The 22,386-nt window shown below is 45.9% G+C and overlaps 1 protein-coding gene across 13 annotated transcripts in view; it reads right to left on the bottom strand.

The window, feature by feature from the left end:
- The window catches only part of SLC4A11 (solute carrier family 4 member 11), a 94,389-nt gene that overhangs the window by 19,409 nt on the left and 52,594 nt on the right, over positions 1-22,386 (bottom strand). For all 13 annotated transcript variants that reach the window (XR_013774460.1, XR_013774461.1, XR_013774462.1 and 10 more), the window contains 7 exons: positions 21,449-21,572; positions 18,021-18,227; positions 13,364-13,448; positions 6,286-6,411; positions 4,767-4,880; positions 3,596-3,728; positions 3,228-3,301 (listed from right to left, as the gene is read on the bottom strand). Coding sequence is in view for 7 of the 13 variants with exons in the window: in XM_079307290.1 (XP_079163416.1) it covers positions 3,228-3,301; positions 3,596-3,728; positions 4,767-4,880; positions 6,286-6,411; positions 13,364-13,448; positions 18,021-18,227; positions 21,449-21,572 (863 nt within the window). In the remaining 6 variants the exon portion in view is untranslated. The remainder of the gene's footprint in view (positions 1-3,227; positions 3,302-3,595; positions 3,729-4,766; positions 4,881-6,285; positions 6,412-13,363; positions 13,449-18,020; positions 18,228-21,448; positions 21,573-22,386) is intronic.

Genomic DNA, 22,386 nt, shown 5'->3' with positions numbered 1-22,386 from the left:
TCTGTACATAAATTTAAACATCACAGAAGGTTTACAGTTCAAAATTCAACCTCTCAAACTGCACCAAGAGCAGCCAGGAGAGAGAAGATGACCTTAAAGCTGCAGAAAGGTTCCCCCAGTGAGGAGCAGTCCCATCCCAACCTGGTCAGTGCAGCGCATTTCCCATCGCGTGCTATGGATGATCTGCTCTCCTTTTTTTCCTTCCTCCACACTCCAGCTGCCTCAGCCCTGGCAGGACACACACACACACACCTGTCCTCTGCAAACAGGTAAAACTGGGGCCCAGGGAACTGTCATGATCCACAGCCTGGCACAGAACAGGTCATTAGAAGATTTGCACTTTCACACCAAAGGATGCTTTTGGCCCGACAAAAATGATTCTGGCAGCATTTCCTGGGAATGCACAGCTGGCAGGGAGAAAAGCCTGCTCACCCCAAGTGCTCCTGAGTCCTAGAGACACATCTGAGCATCAGAGAAACCAGCAGCACAAACAACCCAGCAACTACAGAGAATGTATTTGAATTCCCCTGGATTAAGATTTGGACTGGAATGAGTAACAAACAAGTGATTGTTTTGGGTCCTGGAGATTTTCTCCAGCTCCCACAAATGGCTATATTGCAATAATATGTTTGGGGCTGATCTTTGGTGCCCTGTGCTCAGCTTGACTACATCACTCCATGCTCCATCTCTGAAACTAAAATTCAATTTCTATGCACCAACCCAGGCAGGATTGCTCCAGTCCCTCCTGGATAGAGAAAAAAAAACTTGCTTTACTCTTGTATTTTAATTAATGCAACAAGAACACACCAAGATAGAGAGTGGAGGCTTTCATCCTGTACCCCCTTGCTAGGAAGGATTTGATTCCTGAGCATTTTTAGTTTGTTTCCACAGCGGAGCTCAGTGAACCTCGCTGCCAACATCCAGGGAGAGCAGCGGTGCCCTGGCTGAGGCTGAGCCCTTCTCCAGCCTCCAACAACACGAGCTGGCTTTGTTTTCCTCTGCCTGCTCACCACCATTTCCTGCCCAGTGCAGATGTCAAGATCAAACAAACACAGCCTCGGTGGCTGGGCCAGGCAGCAAAAACAAAGTGTCACCGGCACCGCGTGAGCGCTCAGGGCTTTGGCTCCTCTGCCCTTCCCCTCCTTTCCTGCAGGTGTACCTTGCAAAATAGCAAGGCTATGAAAACATCTGGGAAGAGGTGGCATTGTCCCCTGGCACTCAGGAAGCCCAGAGTTGATGCCAGCTGGGTAAGGTACTACCAGGACATGTTTAAACAGCATGGGGAAAACAACAGCTTTCACTTCCTACTGAACTGCTCAACCAAAATTCTGAGTGGGAGGAGGAGGTGGCAGCAGTGAACCATCACCTCCTCGAAAACAGGAGGGGAAGAACAAAGATGAGTCTGTAGCCATGAGGTGCACTGGTGTCCTGCTGGTATTCTGTTTTTAATTCTGGGCTTTAAGAGGGTTAAGGACACAGTGTGTGCCTGCCACAGCTGGTGCCCTTCATGTCTGGAAACAGCTCTGCTCCCACTTGTGGGTGCCCCAAACACTCCCAGGTGCAGCTGAAGCCAACATGAGCTGGCAAAGATTGGTGTGACTTTATTACCATCATTCCTATAAATCCATTCCTTCACAAGTACAAAGAGAATTCAACAGGGTCACCAATCACACATAAAATCACAGAATGTGTTGGGTTGGAAAGAACTTTTCAAATCATCTTGTTCCATCTCCTGCCATGGACAGGGACACTTTCCACTATCCCAGTTTGCTCCAAACCCTGTCCAATTTTGGACACTCCCAGGGATCCAGGGGCAGCCACAGCTTCTCTGGGCACCCTGTGCCAGGGAGTCAGCATCCTCACAGGGAAGAATTTCTCTCCAACACCCAATCTAAACCTGGTTTCTGTCAGTAAGGCCACTGCCCCTTGTCTTACATGATCTTCTCCTGCTCCTACTGCAATACTCCAAGGATTTACTTGAATATTCCTCAAAGTCTGGCAGACAAGACCAGTGGATGTTCCTGCACTATTAACCACCACTCCACACCTCTGCTATGGGAGATCAGCTCTGGGCTACAGAAACTTTGTGAATATTTGCTGATTTTTAGAGAGCAACAGAATGTTCCATTGAGGACCACCTGGAGACTGTCCCAAGCCTCCAGGACAGGGCACTGACAGCACACACTCAGCAGAGCTCACAGAGTCAACAACTATCCCAGAAAAATTTCTCCCTCACCACCTCTAAGCAGGATATTTAAAAGATGCAGGTGTTCTGTAGAGAAAAAAAAAACAAAACAACAAACCTCTGATTGCACAATCAAAGCACACAAGGCAAATTAAGGATTCCCAGTGAAGCGAGAAAGTATCTCACTTCAAATTGCTCTGCAGTGTCAAATCTCTTGGAAAGCACTGCAAGCCTGGGTGTCTTAAAAACAAGGAGTGTGCTTGGGTGTATCCTGAAGGATAGCCCAAAGTGTGGGATGTTGGACAACAGGTCATAAAAATCAAGGGATGGGGCATTGTCCAGTTCCTCACTGGGATGAACAGAAATGCTGCCACTCCCAAGGGATTTCTGCTAGTGTGATTCATCTTCTCAAATACCCATGGGGAGGGAGAGGAGTGTGAGAGGAATCTGTTGAACCCCAAAGCTCTCCATGGAGACTCAGAATTTAACCCAGAAATGGGAAGAGCAAGAGGCTGGGAAGGGCAGAGAGCTTCAGAACGTGCTGGAGGCACTGCAGTCCTTGTGCTGCCATTAAAAAAGGGTCTCAGAGCTCAGGGAAAACCAGGAAATCTCAACCCATCTTTCAACTCTCCTCCACAGAGTCTGAACAGTGTATTAAGGAATAAGGACTCCATACATTGCATTTAAATTGGACCTTTTTTTTTTTTTTTTTTTTTTTTTTGCCAGGACCATTCAAAACAAATCTGGAATCAGGAGAAGGCTCTCACATCAATAACATCACGGTTTCTCCATTTGGTGAAAGTTTAGAAACCAATTCTGTCTCAACCAACTGAAATTAGAGCTGCTAAAAATTCTGCACACCCAGCTAAACTGCTGACAAAAGGCTGCTTCCATCTCACACACTCTGATTTTCTTTTTCTCCCTGAAGACTTTGAATGAACACAGAACAAGCAAACATGACACGTTTTTGCAGCCTTGTGCTTGCCTTTGACAAGGTAGCAAAGCAGATATCTGCTCTGAAAAACACTGTTGCAAGACTTACCTTTAACAATGCCTTTGATGGCATCAAGCACGAATGTGATGGATATAAAAAGTGCAATTATTTCTTCTGTTGACCTGTGGAAAAATCCCAGGAATTAATAAAACTGCATTCAACTCTGTTCAAAGAAAAATTAGCATATTCATCAATTTACATGAAAATATACCAATTTGAGTTAGGCTCCAACTTAGAAACAAACCCCAGTAAATTAGAGAACTTCTTTCAAGCTGGAACAATAAGCCAAAATGATACTTTCCTCATCTGACAAAATACATTTTGCAGCGGCTTCATAATTAAGGAGCTCGTGGAATGTGTAATTTTTCCATTTGAAGAATAATCTGATCAAAATATGACTTCTTGAAAAGAGCTACCTTTTAAAGAGCTTCATCAGGAGGCTGACATTAAAGAGGGAGTAGATCACAAGGAAAAAGCTGTTCCAGAGTCCAATCCAGGCATAGAAAGCGCTGAAATCCAACTGATAATCGTCACAGATTCCTCGGATGACTGCAAAAGTGAAGCATTCTTGTGTCACAATCAACTCCTGTCACTGCCACCCAGTGATTCCCATCTGCTCTAGGCCAAAAAGAATTAATTTCAGACTTCACCCCAATGCATTTATTACAGACACCATTAAATTCATATTCCTGCACTTCCAAAGGGACACTGGATCAACACAAACTGTTCTCCCCTTCCATCACGAGAAATTGGGGAAATATTGGCAAAATATTTCCCCTTCCCCAACTGCTCAAAGCAGGAATTGAGGGCACAAAAGCAGTTGGAATTTGCTCTCACTGACATTTTGGGATGCTATTGAGCAAGGGGTCTTCCCAGCTGGTCATAGCCCATCCTCTGATTATCCCCACAGATACTGAGCTTCTTCCTTTGGTTAATCTCTGGTTCATTGAGATCAGCTTGCAGTACCTGGAATGCTCCTAATCATACTTTGAAACATTATTAAATAAAAACAAAAACAAAAACTCAACAAACCCAAAAAACTTTGTCTCAAGCTGGTAAAAGTAGCCACAGGAGAAAACCATTGCTGAAACAGATTTCCTCACTGAAACTAAAGAAATGCTTATTTTAATGAAGCTTTTTCTCTGCAAAATGATTTCTATAAAGAGAAAAACAATTTGAACTAAACCAGGAGTTGGTCTTGATGATCCCTGTGGGTCCCTTCCAACTTAGGATATTCTGATTCTGATGGTGATGGAAAGGGGAGGAATTTCATTCAGGTTTCGCAGAATCCCAGAACATCCTGAGCTGGAAAGGTCCACCACCCAGGAACATCAATCCAACTCCTGGCATGACACAGGACACCCCAAAAATCCCATGAAGTGCCTGAGAGCCTTGTCCAAGCAAGACTTTGTGCCCTGTAACTTCCCAGGAGAGTTTGTTCCTGTGCCCCATAACCTTCTGGGGGAGAACCTTTCTCTGATAACAGTCATTAAACATCAATTTATCAAACACAACTCAAGCTCTGCAGAGCCCTCAGCCAAAGTTCCAGCCCCTCAATCCCCTGGTGCAGACCTGGAGCAGACTCACCATTGATGTAGAGGGCCAAGGGGGCTGTGGTCAGCAGCACAACCAGGGGCTGCCCTGAGAACAGGGCGTAGAGCAGCCCTCCAATGCACTGCCCGAAAATTGTCTTCCGCACATCTGGAATTGGGGAGGATGGAATCAAAAACAGGGATTTGGGTCAGTCCTTCTGTGTTGGGTTGTTGTGTCCAGCAATGTGTGTTCTGTCCCCATCTGCTGACCCGGCTGGGGCAGTGCCCCTGATCTCCTGGCACATATTCTCTGCTCATGGGCCATCTTTAAACCAGCTGGGCAATCATCTTTATCTCCCCACAGCCCATCCTCCCTCCAGCAGATATCTCCTGTTCATGGCCACTCAGTCCCAGGGTATGGCTGATAAAATTCCATCATCCCACTGGGAGATGCTCCAGCCAGGGCAGGAGCCAAGCCTTTCCTACCCAGAGAAAAACTGAGATTTGGAACACCAGAGCAGCCTTTCCACTGGATCCCAGAGGAAAGCCAGACCCTTCCACATCATCCCTGGAGCTTCAGAGGAAACTGCACCTTCTCCAGGAGCACTGCTCCAGCTGAGCCACATCTGCCCCTGCAGGAGGATGCAGCACCATGGAATGGGACTGTGCCACCACCCTGACTGACTGACTGTGCCAGCTTGGATTCTGACTCTGGCAGGGTTGGGATTGTTCTGTGTAATACTGCATTTCTATTTTAATTTTCCTAGTGAAGAACTGTTATTCCTAATTCCCATATCTTTGCCTGAGAGCCCCTTAATTTCAAAATTATAATAGTATTTTGGAGGGAGGGGCTTTACATTCTCCATTTCAAAGAGAAACTTCTGCCTTTATTGGTAGACACCTGTCCTGCAAATCAAGACACCTTCCCTCATGCTCCCTCAGGAGCATTCACAGGGCAGAGAAACCAACCACTAGCCAGCAGAAGAAATGTTCAGAGTGCAGAGGTAACACACTCATGAATCAAGAAGTGACACTTTCTTCATGCCCAGAATTTAGGCTTCCAGATGTTCAGCTAATTGCTGGACTCTGTGATTTTTTCTGTGTACTGTTGCATTTTATATATACTTTTTGAATATAATTATTTTAACACTATAAAACATAACCAGTGCCTGTTTGAACTGTGACTGCAGCACGAACTGCTTCTACAGCTGGGATAAAGGATGATGTTTAGCTCTGTCCTAGGGATTTTAATAATGGCAATCAAATGCACAGGAGCTTGTACCAAGAACAATGTGCAAATAATTACATTAAGTCAGTATAATTCAAAAATATAGCAGCACACATGCATCAGACCAAGTCAGATGATAACACCCAAAGCAGTGTTCAATTTCTCTAGTTTTCTACAAAAGTCATTAACTTAATTAGGAAAAAATCCTTCAGTTGTGGCTTTGAGTTTGTTTTCCTCCTGTCAATAAAAACTATCAGAACATTCTGTAACCAGAATGACATTTTGAGTACATGGAACTAATGCACAAAAGTGATTAATTTAAGAAATACAAAACTGATGAACTCACCAATAGCTCCTCGGGTATTTTCATCATTGAGGGACCCAAAAGCAATGGCTGGAAGGAGGCAAGCAAAGTACAGAAAGATCATGGTGGTGATGTATTTTCCAATAGCTTTGTTGTTCCCAATAATACCTGAGGCAAACCACAAGAAAATCATATTGGTAAAGCACTGAAAACCTCACATCATCCACAGGCACCATTAATGCATCTTGAGAAGCAGAAATTGAAACATGTAACCAAATTGTTAATATGTGATTCTGCACAACCCACACTTTTCTGTTCATCTGGGACCAGAAGTAGCACCAAAATTGCCACCACATATTTGACATCATCAAAACAGGAAAACCAAGAAGCCTTTTGCTCAGTTTTGCCAGTCCCCGAAGCCTGGAAGAGGATCAAGGCAGAAACTCTAAGTTTAGGGATCATAAACTAGCACCCCCTGCTTTTTAATTCAAATGTTTCAGGCATTCTGGACTCTGTCCCTAATGAGCTTCATGACAATCTCTTCTCTTCCCTACTCTTGTCTTGGGCAGGAAAATATGAAGCATTTCATTTTTCCCTAGACAGAAGTCTAAGGCTGTAGGTTTGAATCAATAATATGTTACCCTGAGCCAAAAAAGTGACAGCAGGACACAAAACCAAACAGCCCCAGAGGTCAGGAGTGGCTACACTGAGATCTGCTTTAACAGGCCCTGCTGAAAGAACAGCCTCCCTCTTTTCCATCCGCTCATCCCTCTCATCTCCATCGGAAAAAACACACCAGGCCAAAACACAAAGCAGCCAGAAAGAGAATTAAAGTGTCAGAATATGAATTTAAGAGCCTCTGAAGTAGCTTCCCTTCCCCTTCCTGTTTTCAGGCTGATGTTGATATGAGCTCACTGGGGATGCACAGGAGAAAGGATGAGATGACAGCAGCTGATATTGCTCCAGGAGAACACAAGATTTTCCATAGAATAGAGAGGATGCACTGCAGAAAGTTTCCTCAGCCTCCAGCCTGCCTGTGCCAACATCCTTGATGGGGCTCCTCCTCTGAGACAGCTGGAAGAGCTTGGAGCTGCCCAATTCCCCTTTCTGGAAAGCTCCAGAGCAGAGGATTCCCACACAGGAACCTGCCCTGAGCTCCCAAATGCTCACCTAAGCTTTTGCAGCATCAATTCCTTGCTAAGAGAGGTAAAATCCAATTAGTTGGATCAGATAAAGGAAGGCTTGGCTTTAGAGGTTATTGGTGCCACTCTGAAAATCTTTATCACCAGAATTAAAAGAACAAAAATGTCTCAATGACTCTGGGATCTTATCTAACATCTGCTTTCTGCACCATTTGCAGGGCAGAGATAAGGATGGGAGGAGGATGTAAAAACCCAAAAATCATATGTGATGTGTAATGAGCAGGCAGCCACAGGAATAAAGGACACCTTGTGAGGTGCCTGCTTGCAGGCAGGGGAGGAACAGACACAAACAGCACTTCTGATGCTCAGCATCCCCAAATTCCAGGCTAAAACTTGAGAGGAGACACCTCAAGCATGCAAATATGAGCTTGACCTTTTGGGAGTCATCAGACCAGCTGCTCCCAGGCAAATTCTTTTCCATTTATTGGGAAGATCCAGAAACCACAGGTCACATTCCTGACCACTCCTGGCAATCCAAAGGGCCTGGAATTCAATTCTCACAGATGGAGACTTCCCATGGTCCTGAGTCCAGCAGCTGCAGGCTCCACCTCACACTCCAAACTGCTCGAGATTTTCAGAGGAAAGGAAGGATTTGGCAAGACAAACAGGACTGAGGGGTGGTTCCATGAGTAGACACGGTCACACCCTGGTTCAGAGGATTCTCTGCCACTCCAAAATATTGCTTTTTGGACAAGGGAGTCTTTCCAATATGAAAGGGGGCAACAATGCCTGGAAGCTTTGAAATAATTTCTGAAAGGACAACCAGGTTCAGAGAAGTAAGTTATAACTTTTTTAAAAGATTCAGGTAGTTAAATCCTACTATGAGAGGGCAGAAGGAAGAAACCTTGAAGAAAAGGCTCATTTTCAGTTTCAATCCTGGCAAAGGAGCCCTTGCTGGTCATGGAGGTCCTTATGCATAAGGACATGGCCTCCAGCTGCACCAAGGGAGGTTCAGGAGGAATTCAGGAGTAATTTCCTGGTGGAAAGGGTTAAACACTGGAATGGGCTGTCCAGGGAGGCACTGAGTGCCCATCCCTGGGGCTGCCCAAGGAAGGACTGGAGGTGGCACTCAGTGCTCTGGGCTGGTGCCAAGGTGGGGATTGGGCACAGCTTGGACTCAACCTTGGAGGCTTTTTTCCAACTTCTTTGATTCATCCTGGCTGGATCAAAGACTTCCAGCACTTTCTTTAATTCATAATCAGCCAGATAAGATTCCAGGATCAAGAATCCTTCTGGTGGGTAGCAAAATTCACTTTGTAATGCAGACAATAACTCCACCAGATTAAACAAACTCCTCCCCAAAACTGATTGCTCACTCTGTAATTGCAGTCACAACCAAACATTGCCTCTCCTTGTACAGATCCAGCTGCCACAGGCACTGAAATCCAGAATTAACCACAATTTACCAACATTTGGTGAAACATTTTCAGGATGTTCTGCAGCCCATGGGCTGCCATGGCTTATGATGGCATTTCATCAATGACAGGCTCATAAAGCCACTGAAAAAGTGTCACTCCACCTGCACCATGGAAATCTAGAGCAGAAAAATCAACTCCTGGTCCAGCTGTGGAATTTGAGTAGTTGATTATCACAGGAGCTTTCCCCTGAAATTAAGGTACAGCTACACACTGCAATGGGGAGAAATTATGTTCATCAACGTGACAGTTCCATTTTACCTGCCTGGGTTTCTGAAATGTCACACTTTGTGGAGACAAGGTTACAATTTCAGGGGAAACTGCAGCAATTCTGGCATCTCTTTGCTTGGGATTCCACAGCAGTAAGTGACCAGCAGTCCTAAAAACTGAGTTTTACAGCTCCTGAAGATTGTACATTTACTAAATCAAAATCACAACTGATGGACATTCTCTTAACTATAAAAGTTTCTTCCCAATTCTCTGAAATATCCCATGCAAAGAAAGTTTAATTACAGTGATCTGCAGCACAGCAGTAAGGATGTGTTTATTAAAGCTCTATTTTTTTTTTTAATGGCTTTTTAATATTAAAAATCCTGTAAAAATTCAGAATTAAAAACTTCTTCCAATGCCCTCAGGCTGGGCTTTCATTTATTTGATAACTGCTGGACTCTGCCCCATGTTGTGAAGATGAATCTTCCCTGAAGATTCTGTGAAGAGTAAATCACAGAACAAGTGGGACTAAGAACTCAACTGGAAAAGGAAATCCACTCAGGGAGTTTGGAGCAGAAGCCAAGCACATGCTGAGAGCAGAGAGCCATGAAAAATCAGATCAAGGCTCAGACCTTTCCCTTTCCAGCTCACTTCCTCCAGCCCATTTTCCAGGAAGTCTCCTGGAAGGAAACATCCATAGACCAAACATGAGGAGTTTAAGCATCTTTAGAACATTTCCATCCACTACTGACACAGAGACTCCAGAGCAATCCAGGTTGGATGTTTTGGGGAATGATGCCAAGTTCAGGATGTTAAACTTTGGTACCCAGGTGATGTTTAGGGTTGAAGAGCTGCAGAGTGATGCAGGAGCTCCCTCGTGTCTGATCTAGGACAGGAGAAGAATGGATGAGGAGAAAAACCTCTCTGCAATCCTTTTATTTCCCCTCCTTCCTCAAGAATGGAATCCTGACAGACAAGCTGGCCAAGGCAGGAAAGTTGATGAGGATTTAGCAAATGTCATAGCCAGTGCATGGTCAACATTTCAGTTCTGGATTCAGATCAAGGTTTAAGTTCTGAGCTACTTCAGACAGCAGCAAAACAAAAATTCTCTTTCAAATCTCATTTCTCCAATGTTTTCAAGCTTTTCATCTAAGCAGGCTCACATTTCAGGGAGCTTTGGAGATTTCCCTCTTGTAAAACACCACAGCAAATCCCAAGGATGCTGCCAGCACACCCCAGGAGCTGGTTAGGGACCTTCTGCAGGACCAAGGACAGGGAGAAATCCACATTTCCAGCAAAACTCTCCACCCATCACAGCCAGGTATCAAAGACACAGGCCCAGAAAAAAAATTGAGAGAAAGAGAATAAACCTCAATTCTCCTCTTCTTCCTTCATTTTCCCTCCCCAGGAAGTGAAGGGATAGGGATATGCAAGAACAGAGAATCAAAGCTCACCATAAAAACCTCAGGCACCTCAAATTTCCCACTGGGCACTTCAGGCACTGCAATTGTGTTTGTTCCTCTGTGGTGCACCAGAAAATAACACTGAAGAATGAGGACAGCAGCTTTCAGGAGTTTCAGAAATCTTGTATCCGAGTCCAGGCACAATCCCCTTTCACTCAAACCAGCCTCAATCTAAAGAAATTTCTGGAAGCTCCTACAGTTTGAGGCTTAAAGAGTAATAAAATTGATACACAGGTGCTTTGGGCCAATTTACCAGGATCAGGATGAAGTTCAGTCACACACAATCCTACACACAAAGGTTCCAGGCATATACCAAATGGAGTAAATTCCAGTTTAAAGGAAAACTACAGCAGTTTCAGGTTCAGCTGAACCCAATTGTTCATTTTCAGATGCTCCTGCTGGAAGACATCTATTACAAGCCATCTTTATCACCAAAATCCTGCAGCAAAAGTTTAGAAAACTCTTCCTTGATCCTTTGACCCATTTCAGTAAAATGCACAAGGCTTTGCCACAAAAGAAAATTGATGAGTTCCTAATCTGGAGTAAAAGGGGAAAAAAAAAAAAGACTTTTCCTTTAAGAATAATTTGTGCAGTGTGTGAAAAGGACCAGTCCCACAAAACTCCAACTGGCCAAAGATTTGCTAGTCTTACAAAAACCTCATTATTTATCACCCTGCCCCTGATAGATTTATCTGTCTAACCCCAAACCCCAGATGCTTCTCAGATTGAGGATTTAGAGTCTCCAACCACTCAAAACCAGCATCTTTGTAATTCAGAGCTCTTTGATGGTGCACATGTGGCTGTCTGAAGTGCAGATACTTGGACAGTTCAAATCCCTGATGTTCTGATGCACCACTGCTCTGAGATGCTCCAGGAATTCCACATTCCTGATCACCTTCAGTCTCAGTGGTTTATGGCAGATGCTTCATGCTCCATCTGCTTTTCATTTCAAGCAGTTCCTTAAAGAATTCATCCTAATTTCTGGTTTCTGGGAAGAAATGACCATACTAATACCCAGAGAGTTTTAGAAAATCCCCTTTTCCCCAATTCCTATTGAAAGGGCACAACTGCTCCTAAGGTGAGAACTTCTCATTTGAGCTGAAGCAGTTCTGGAGTTTCACTGGGCTCTTTTCCACTCTCTGGAAGTTAAATAACAAAACACTGATACTTTTTAACCTGTGTTGTATTTTATCCCAATTTTATGCCCATTCTGTACATGAGTGCATGCAAAGCTTGCAGAGCTTACAGCCAAGAGCCTGGAGCTGAGGCAGCACCCACAGGGACATCTGGATGCTGTCAGAGCCCCAGTATGGACCCTGAAGGGGGTTTCCAAATCTGCTGACAGCCAGAATTGGCTGCAGGACCAAAATCTGCTGCTTTTGTGCCTGCTGTGCTCAGACAGGCACAGCAGACACTGCTCTTGAGGACAACATGGGCCCCACAAGGTGCTTCTGCAGCACTTCCCTTCTCAAGTGCTTCAATATCCCTTTATAATGAAAAATGAGCCTTTGACAGCTCTAGAAGGGATGAAGTGTCCAGATCAGGAGATGAAGTCCCCTGCCAGGCCTGATGCCAGCGATGCACATCTCAAAAATCAATGTTTCTGTTCTATCCAAATCCTTGCTGTTCCCCTGAAAATCATTTTATATCCCCCATCCTCCTCAAAACACCCTCAAACCCCCAGATAAATCAGCATTAGCCTTCCCATCACACCAAGTCTCCTGAAAATCCTTTCATCCCAGCAGTGCCAAAGCAGCTGGAAAAAGCAGCCAGCACTCAAGCCCTGAACCAAGCCAACATCTCACCCAGGTTCCTCTGCTGGCTGGAGGGAGTGAGGACACACATCCACAGCCTTGGCTGATGAAGCTTAAGCTGCCTGTGGAAGGTGGTTTTGCAGGAGAAGACTCTGAAAATGAGGGTTTGGATGGGCATCTTGGGTTTTTTGTGCCTAATCCAAGGAAGACCAACCTCATGTCATGAGTTTTCACAGCACTTGTGCACTGAGCAAGGCAGGGGCACACGCTTGAGCTGAGGTGGGTTTAACAGCAGCAAGGGATAAATTCCTGATTTATCTGAAAAATCTTCAGGGTTCTCCCTGCCTACACTTGAATCCTCTGTTTTATCTGGACTTTCTGGGTATGATATTGAATCTATTAACCAGCTCCCCAACAAACAAAACATATCTTGCTGTCAGGCTCTGTAACCATGCCTTGCCCTGAACGTTCCTCCCAGCCTTCAAGAAAGTGAAAGTCTGCGAGTGAAAAGGGAGAAAACAACTCATAAAAAGCCCAAGGCCACAGTGGGAGCTGCAGGCTCACTGCAAACACTGAGTGCTGCTCCTGTGATCCTGTGGCAGCGGACGAGTCGTATCCTGTTTTTCACAACACCGGGCTGAAGTTACTGCAGCTCACATTTTGTTGAAGCGTTCTCAACTCCCACAGCATCACTATAATTAGTGTGGAGCCGGCTTGCAGAGGCAGCAGAAAGGGCCTATCAGGCCAGTGCTGAGTAATTAGATTGCAAAGGAGTTGATCTGAGTCTACACACGGCCATAATCGATCCATTTAATCACTGCTTAATAAAAATTAAAATCCGTCTGAGCACAGGCAGCACCTTCATTAAGGAAACGCTGCAGGAGCCTCATCTCCAGTGCTCCACGCTGCCCATTCACAGGCTTTTGCCAAAACACCCTTTTTAAACAAGAGAGCTGTTACACATATCAAAGCACACACTGAATGCACGCTGTAAACAGGACATCACATCACCAAAAAAAAAAAAAAAAAAATATCCCGACTCGGGGCAGCGCTTCCATAAACATTGGCCAACGTACCGTCGGTGAAATCCAGCGCGTACACTGGGAATCTTCGTGCAATGTCATCAGAAATCCCCTTGCCAATATTGAGAAAGTCGTGCAGCTGAAGAAAGGAAGGAAGTGCTGTGTCAGTGTAAAGGCTCGTGCATTGTTAAAGAGATTAAGCTCCTTATTCAGCCCTGATAGGAGTGAGAGGGCTCGTTTTGAATAGGGCATTCAAATCCCGTCTTGTCATGGTAATAAAAATAAACTCGCCGGGGTTCAATTTATATCATCATAGCATTGTAAAAGAGAAAATCTCCCAGACCACCTTCTTTTCCTCCCTTCCTTCCCTTTTTCCCCCTCCCATTCCTATCTGCATCTCTGTTTTGCAGGTGAGGGAGCTGAAGATTCCCTGGAAGGATCAAAGACTGGGTTCCCTGAGGTGCCTTCCCCACCCCTCCACACAACTTTTCCCTTAGCTGCCAGCACAAATATTCCCCTAAATCCACGTGAAACTTCTGGAAGAGGATCCCCAGCAAGTGCTTCTTCCTTGGCATTGCCAGGGCAAAAGGAGACCTCAAAGAGATGTGAGGGAATTCAGGCTGTCTGCACCTCAAACTCCATCAGCAGGGAAAAGCTTGAATAAACCCACACAACCAACCCATCATTTCTGCCCATCAAAATACAACAAAAACACTGGGAAAGGATTCCAAAAATCCAACATGTTGCCTTTTATTCCTGGTTTGGGGGCCTGCAAGGTGCAGAGGGATTGCTGATAGGATCTGCTGCTCACCACAGGCAATGAGGAGCTTGTCAGGAATATGTGACAGCTGCTATTGACTCTCAGCCTCCCAATCCTCACAACTCCTTCCTTATGGAAAGCATCAGGGTAGGCAACACTTACAAATGAAGCACCTGTCAGATTTTTTTCCTGTTATTCTCAGAGCACACAAACCACTCTGAAAATCAAATGCACCTTTAAGCAGTGATAACAACCTCAGCTGCCTCAGCTAAAACATTTCATGCATTTGTTGCAGAACCAGGCACAGAAGACTTATAACCTCTGCTAGGGAGTGTAAGGGGGGAAATAAAAATCACAGACACAAAATTTACACCCACAGATCATCTCAATGCAGCAGGGAGCTCTTCCTTTGGCTGCTTCATGTGGAAACTGATAAAAATGACTGCTTTAGAAAGGACTTGACACTACTCATTTAATGGACTACACACAGCTTTGCCTTCTCTCCAGGGACTCACCTGTTGGCAGCACCTGGGAAATCAGAACCACAAAGAAAGAAGGGAATCTTCTCCTTTAGAGAAGGAGACCAGCAACCACTGGGTTTGAGGTGAAAAAGAAGAGCAGTTCCTTTATCAGTGACTGTATCATCTCAGATTTCAGTCATTTAATTCTGCTGCAATTTGCCAATACACCTGTAGGACTTTTCAAACTTTAGGACAGTTTCAACTCTAATCTGAACCAGGATGAGCAGACAGACGTCTTGCCAGCAGACACCAGAAAAACATCTGCATTTTAAGCATTTCCGAAAAATCTCTGCGCTTCAGCCATATTTGGTGGCAGAGTTGGACATCAAAGCCAGATGCACTCAAAAAGCAATTTAATTTTTCCCCCCAGAAGGAGATTCCTGAAGGCATGAGTCAGCCAGAGAATCACAATGGCCTCAGACTGGGATGTTTACTTCTCATGCTGCAGTGAGAGGGGGAAAGGATGCTCGGGGTGTCTCAACTTCAGGGAAGGAGGAGCGTGGCTGCTCCTGGCCTGGGGCAGCAGGGAGGAGGCTCTGGGGCACAAAGCCCATTCCAGGCAGCTGGGAGTGTGCAGAGCAGGAAATCACTGCCTAACTCATCCCACAAGACACCAGGGTTATGGTTAAGACCCCCCTGATTCCTTCATGCTCTGTTTTATTGTGTGTGTGAGTGTGAAACGAGGGTATGGGGTGTCAGTGGAACCTCCCCAGCAGGAAAAGCTGTTCCTTCTGTTGGGCTGATCCTCATGTGAGCTTTCCTCTCTGCTCTCCTACCCTCAGACTCAACCTGGGCTGCAGCAGAGATATCACAGAATCACAGAATGGTTTGGGCTGGAAGGGATCTCAAAGCCCACCCAGCTTCACCCCTGCCATGGGCAGGGAAAACTTCACTGTCCCAGCCTGTTCCAGTGTCCAGCCTGGCCCTGGACACTTCCAGGGATCCAGGGGCAGCCACAGCAAATCTGGGGAACTTGTGCCATGGCCTCAGGACCCTCAGAGGGAAGAATTTCTTCCCAATATCCCATCTAAATCTACCTCTTTGAGCTCAATGCCATTCCCCCTTCTCCTGTCACTCCATGTCCCTCTCCACACATCCTTCCAGTAGAAGGCTGCTAAAATACTGAGCTACAAAGATTAAAAAATTGCAAAATGTAAAAGACTAAGTTTACTGGCCTCCAAAGTTACAGCCCTTTTTGGTTTCACTTTTATCCCCCCAACCTATCCAAATAGATGAAGTTCATGAATTTTTTTCATTTTCCATTCTACAAATCCCTCCAAGCTTCTTGCCATTATTTGGGTTAGAGGAAGAGGCTAAGCCAGCACATAGAAGCTACAAAGCCAAACAGAAAAAATGCTGCTCCAACAACTGTGACTCTTCCTCAGCACTCTCCAAAAGTGCTGGGGGGCTGCAGGAGTATTTTACAGAGCTCAGAGACACGAGTCTGTGCAAAAATCCTCCATTCTCTGTATCCTCCCTCCTGCTGATGCTGAGCACACACAGCCCCCTTAGCAAATCCACACAGGACACAAAATCACAGCCAGAAAAACATCACAGCTGTTAGGGGCTCCTCCATGAACAAATTCACAATTAGATGCCTCAGTAAACAAGAGGATTGCAGGCTGACTTAATTATGATTGAGTACATAGCCTTGCCTAAATAATCCTCTGAGATGAGCCAAGGCAAAGTGATGGTGCTGTAGGCACAGCAGGGAATGTGACTGTCACATCCCCCTCAGTATTGCAGCAGAGGCAGAAACAAGCACTTGCAAAAATCCCACTCACACACAGAATTTAAAGCCTGCTTCCTCTCCCATCACTGCAGGACCCAAGAGGGCAGATTTTCATGTCACCCAGAGATTTTACACCTTGCTGAGAGCTCACTTGTCATAGTCCAGGGGCTGCACTGAGGGTGTTTATTTCCCTGGGGGTGGCTGACAGGTTGAAATTCCACTCCTGGTTTCATGTGGCTTTGTGCTTGTATTAAATGCTTCCTCTCCACAAGGTGGGGAGATGCAGGAGATGGCTCTCAGGAGCTGAGGAATCCAGCCCAGGGGCTCATATCAACCTCACTTCTCCAGGCAAACCTTGGCTTGCCAGGAAATCTCCTTTCCCTGCTCTTTGTGCTGGCAGGGTGAGGTGGGGATACAGAGGCTGCATCTCCCAAGAGCTCAAAGATAAAATGGCTTTAAAAAACAACAGTTCAACAAATCCAGGCACACAACTGGATGCCAAAAGCAAGAGCTGAAAGAATAAATGTCACTCTCTACAGCACTGGTTTGGAGAAATCAGGATTCTGCCTGGCCAAGGCCAGCAGGAATCACCAGTCTCAGGGCCAAAATCTACAAGCTCAGTGTGTTATCCAGCCCTCCTTACCAAATGACAGAGAAGAAAACTCTCTGGAGACATTTTTTGGCTATTTTAGCAAAAGATGAAGCCAGACACTTCAACTGCTCTAACAAAAACCCCTTTGAAAGGCCAGGTGTAAAGGGTTAAACCTACTTTAGGTAAATTACTACTCCAAATATCCCTGCCTTGCACAACCTGGGTTTAAAGAGGGTTTCAGGACTTGTTCTGCAAAGTAAAGAGCAGGTATGGGGTCTAGCAAAGTTCAAAGCACTACCTATAAGCAAGGGGATTCCACAGGAAAAACATGAGCTTTGCTCATTTCCAGATGTGCAGATCAAACCCCTTAAATCTATTCCAGGGGAAAAAAAACAAAAAAAAGTGCTAAGTGAAGCAGCTCCTGCACTATAAGCAACCCAAAGCTTTGGGGTTATTTGTAATGTAGGGACAGGAGCAGCATGCTGGAGATGGCAGAGTTTGTTTTTCAGGTGTGCTGTCTGCTTAAAGAATGGATTTGTGAACGGAAAAACAAAGCAATGACCAACACACAGGAAATTCCAGAAAAGAAAGCTGAGTTGCAGCACTTCCCTCGAACTTTAAAGTACAAAGCAAGTAATGTTTTACAGAGCTGCAGATCAAACAGGGAGAATTCAGGCCAAATACTGACAGGCAACTTTTAAGTGAAATTACCGTGCAGGGATGGCCAAGAAACCTTTTGGCTGCAGGAAAGACAAGCAGCAGCTCCTGATTGTGAGGATTAAGTACCTTGGCCTGACAAGGAGCAGGGATCCATTAATCCCACCCTTCACTAAGCATCTGGAATCAAAGTCCTGTAACCATTTCAACCCCCAAGAGCTCTGCATCCCTTCAGCACCTGCCTCTTCCAAGTGGCTTTTTGGAGATTTACAGCAGAATCTGAGCAAGGTGGGTGTGCACACAGCAGAAGTTTGGGGAAGCCTCAGTGCTGGGAATGCTGCTGCATCCACTGGCCTCAATGTTCACCTCCTGACCCTAAATCCCCTTGGATTGATGGATTTGGCCAGCAGGGAAGCAGGGGCATGGCAGAGGTGCTGGCCAAGCCTTACCTTGAGTTGTTTGCTACCGTGTGACTTGTGCCCATCCTTCATCCCTGAGGGTCTCTGATTTGCCACTGTCAGCAAGTGGCGTTGGTGCACCAAGGCCTCCTTGAACTCCTCCTCAGTTTTGGTTTCCAGGAGCTTCTGCCTGAAGGTTATGTCAGAAAACATCGTGGCAAAGGTCCTGCCCACTTCTGTGGCTGTTTTGGTGCTTTTCTAAGCAGGAAAAAAAAAAAAAAAAAAAAAAAAAAAAGACAGAAAAAGTGGTTGTAAAAGCATTTAATTTCGTTTCTGAAAGGTAAACGCCATAATTTATCCCTCTCAAAAGGAACTTCCCAACTCCCAGGATCCCAGAGAGACCTGAGGGAGGAGGGCACATGTGGAAGCTGCTGCAGATGAACAAATATCCACAGCAGAATCCTGTGGTGGCACCAACACAGGTCCTGATCTGAAGCCCTGATTGATCTTTACTTGATCAACTTCCCAGAAACCAATCCAAAGCTGAATCATGCTGAGCATGCATTTTATCCCTGGTTTCCTTGCTACCTCACAGCACCTCAGCACTGCTGCTCCTGGGGTAGAAAGGTGCTGCAGTCAAGGTTTCTACAGGTACTGATGTCTGATCTGAAAGACTGAGATTATTGTTCTTATCTGATTCCTATTTTCTGGGCATTCAAACTCAATTCATGTGGCCACTCTGGGGCAATTCTGGCAGCACAAGTGGAGATTGGGAGCTCTCAGCTCAAGTAACCACTGGCACAGAGGAAAGGATGGGAAAAAACAGCTGAGCACACACAGGGGGCTCCTGTCTGTCTTCACTACATGTTCAGAAGGGACAGGAGTCTTGCAGACATGAAAAGAAAGTGTTTATTTTTAGGATTTAATAATTCTGTGAGACATACACCTGATCTTTGGGGGTCCAGCTTCCAAGAGAATCCAAGCTGCCTTCCTAGTGCAGGAAATTCAATGCAAAGGGAAGAGCAAAGCAGGCTCCCCATCCCTGCACAAACCCAGCAGATCTAAACTCTCAATCCTGACTGCTCACCTGCTCCTGCTGTGGCCAGGACAGGTAAAATACTTTCCAGGGCCAAATCACACAGGATCACAGCTCATTAAAATCACAGCTCCTTCTGATGCCAAGTTCTAACCCACCCACTTCTTCTACACTCCACACTCATCACGCAGCAGCTACCAGAGACACCCAAACACTCCCCAGCCCTGGAGAACCTCCAAGCTCCTCTCACTGCTGTGAAAAGAAGAGTGAGCATCTGTGATTGATCCCAATTGCTTCTCATGATTCACAACTGAACAGATGAACAATTTCTCCATGAACACAATCAAATAATTCAGGGTGGGTGACGCAGAGGGGCAGGTGTGGGTGGCACTGAGCTGGTCCCAGAGTCATTGCTAACGCTGCCCTTCCTCCATCACTGACATCACCCTCTTCTCTTCCATTTGCTCAGAAAAATTGTGGCTGCCCCATCCCTGAAATGTTCAAGGCTGGGTTGGATGGGGCTTTGAGTAACATGGGATAGGGGAAGGTGTCCCTGCACATGGCAGAGGGCTGGAATGAGATTGTCTTAAATGTCCCTCCCAGCCCAAACAATTCTGGGATTCCATCACCAGGAATCAAACACTCACTAGGCCACACTCAATTCAAATTTCTAAGGAGAGGTTTGGATTTAAGTGAAGGGCTTTCCCTGGGATTTGCTTTTAGAGTTTGTGAACCAGCCTGGATTTGCCATCACAGAGGAGGCTCCACCTTTCACCTCTAAGCAGCAGCAACCCTTAGGCTGGATGCTGCAAGGATTGCTTCAACATTCCCAATGTTCTTCCCATTCTTCCTGCACTGAGGAGGTGAACAGTTTAGAGAGGACACATATTTGCAGGAAAACTCCATTTTTTTCCTTCCTCCATATCAGCAAGGCCAAGGATCTGGATTCTCAGCACAACAAATGCCCATTTTGTGGATTCTGCACCCCCCTCCCCCCCAGCAAGGCCCGTTGAATGCGTTGCTGTCAGCAGGTTAATTATTTTAACTGCTGCACCAGAAATGCGCACTTGGGGCTGGCTCCACCAAGCCATTTAAAATAAAAAAAGCAGATTGGCAACGTGTGAGCTCTGCTGGCCTCCACTCCCTTCCCTTCATTTGCTGCTGACCATTGGAATTGCAAACTCTGGGGATGGGAGCGGATGCGGAGCCGCTCGCCGGGCGCTCTGCACGTAGCTGAGCCCAGATAACAATGAGGGACAGATCCATGGACTGCACACAGCTCCAGCTGCTCTCCCTCCTGCTTTTCACAAGGAACATCAATATGTTTTCAGCCTGTTGGCTTCGAGGTGGATGCCAAAAGCATTGGTTGGGAAAGACCTGCCAGAAATGCTGGGAAAGAAGGAAACACCAGTATTCCCATTTCAACGAGGGTGGTGGTGAAGGGAGGGAGACAGGCCAGACCAGCAGGTGCCAAGGTCACACAGATAGAATTGAAGAGCAGGAAATTGAATCAGGACATATCCTGTCCCAGAAAAGGTCCCCAGCCTCTCCAGCACCTCCCAGGAGCACAGACCCAGCAGCTCCAAGGTGTAAACAGCCAGCTGGAGTGTGAAAAGGTCCTGAGCTTTGACCCACTCAGCCATCAGCTGCAGAACCACCTTGGTCAGGCCAGTGCTTTCTAGGAAGACAGGATGGTGATCCCCAATTAACCTTGATGCACCCCATGATATCAGACTTGGATGATCCTTGTGGTTCCCTTCCAGCTCAGGATATTCTGAGTGCAGTAAATGTGTTCTACTGTGCCATTCTTGTCTACACCAAAGAACCAGCACTTGAGCAAGCTTTAACCTTGCTGTTTCAAGTGCTAAAAGCTCTCTAAACACATCAGGAACAGGCTGACCTTAGAAGCACTGCAGCTCCCACAGAGTCTCACCCTCACTGCTCCAGAGCTCAAAAAAGAATCATCTTCCTCTTGGCTACATCACCTGCAGCTGCTGCAGCCACATGTGCAGGGTAAATGTCAGTCCCATCAGGGAAGTTTGTTGGGAAGCAACCCAGACCTTTGCAGTGCAGCAGCAGCTGTAGGCTCACAAGGCCCTTTCCAAAGCTTGGCTTTAGCAAGGAACTGAATTTCTTACTCCTAAAAATAGCAGCTACAGCTGGAGAGGGAAATCCATGGAGTGTTAAGGGCATCCCAGGTGTGTAGGGGGCTACACAGTGTTCTCCTGCCCATCAGGATACAGGCCATGAGACAAGGACACAGCCCACTAACCCACCCCTAACCAACAGGATAAATCATCTTGACAGCTGCTGAGAAGACCTCAGGCCTTTTCATATCCCTTTGTGGTTTAAAAACAACATTTATTAACCCTTGGAGGAAACCAAGGAAAAGCAAACTCAGGAGAAGACCCCAAAGCTGTGGAGCAAGAAGATAAAAACTCACCATCTTGGGAGGAGCCAGGACCAGGATCACAAATCTGACCTCACAGGAGTTCTCACCCCAGTTCTGGGGCCTCTCCAGGCGGCTGATGCAAACGTGACGTCGCTGAAGGGACTTTATAGTGCAACTGTCAGGGAAAATGGGATTGTTAGACCGAGCCCCACAACACCAGGAATGATCCCCCCTGCTGCACAAATTTCAGCTTTGAGAAATACATTATTTTGTGGTTTAAGACTGCTGAAGTGTCTGAAACAATGACTTTTAGTTACTCTTAGCCCAATTTTGCTCCCTTTTGTACAATTGGACACTTGTGTTTTTATGGGAAATACCTTTCAACATTTCAAGGTGTATTCTGCCTTTTCCTCCAGCTGCTTTTTAACAGCCAAGAAAACAAATGACAGAGAGCACAACACACTGAGTGCTTGCAGAGCTACAGAAGCTTCTACACACACACACAAAAAAAAAAAAGCCTCTTATTAAAAAAACACCTGCATTATTGGAAAGCAGATTTCACTTCATTTCACCTCATCTCCCAAAGTGCTTCTGGAAACACAGAGGCAAAATGCCAAGCCAATATATTCCCACTTCTGCCTCAGGCAGACCTCTCTGTTGTAATATCTTTCCCCATTTGCTCCCAGCTGTTGTTTTCCCCTTTCAGGCTCCCAAGTGTTAAAGAAAGCAGGCTGACCTCCCTACTCAAGATGCAGAGACAGGATTAGTGCTTGGAGGGAAATCCTTGGCTGGGATCCAGGGAATGGGATGGATGTTTGACTCCCAGAACCAAGACTAGCAAAAAAAGTTGTGTGGAATAAGCAGAGGGATCATCTCCAGAGGCTGTGGAAAACCAGGTCTGTCTCCACCCTGGGATATTAAAACAGAGCTGGATCCTGCTTAGCTGCCACTTTTCCTGCTGGGAAATTTGGGGGCTTGGTGCAGGGGCA

Source organism: Erithacus rubecula (genome assembly GCF_903797595.1).
Source record: "Erithacus rubecula genome assembly, chromosome: 5".
Classification (NCBI taxonomy): domain Eukaryota; kingdom Metazoa; phylum Chordata; class Aves; order Passeriformes; family Muscicapidae; genus Erithacus; species Erithacus rubecula.
This window is presented reverse-complemented; position numbering and strand designations above follow the sequence as displayed.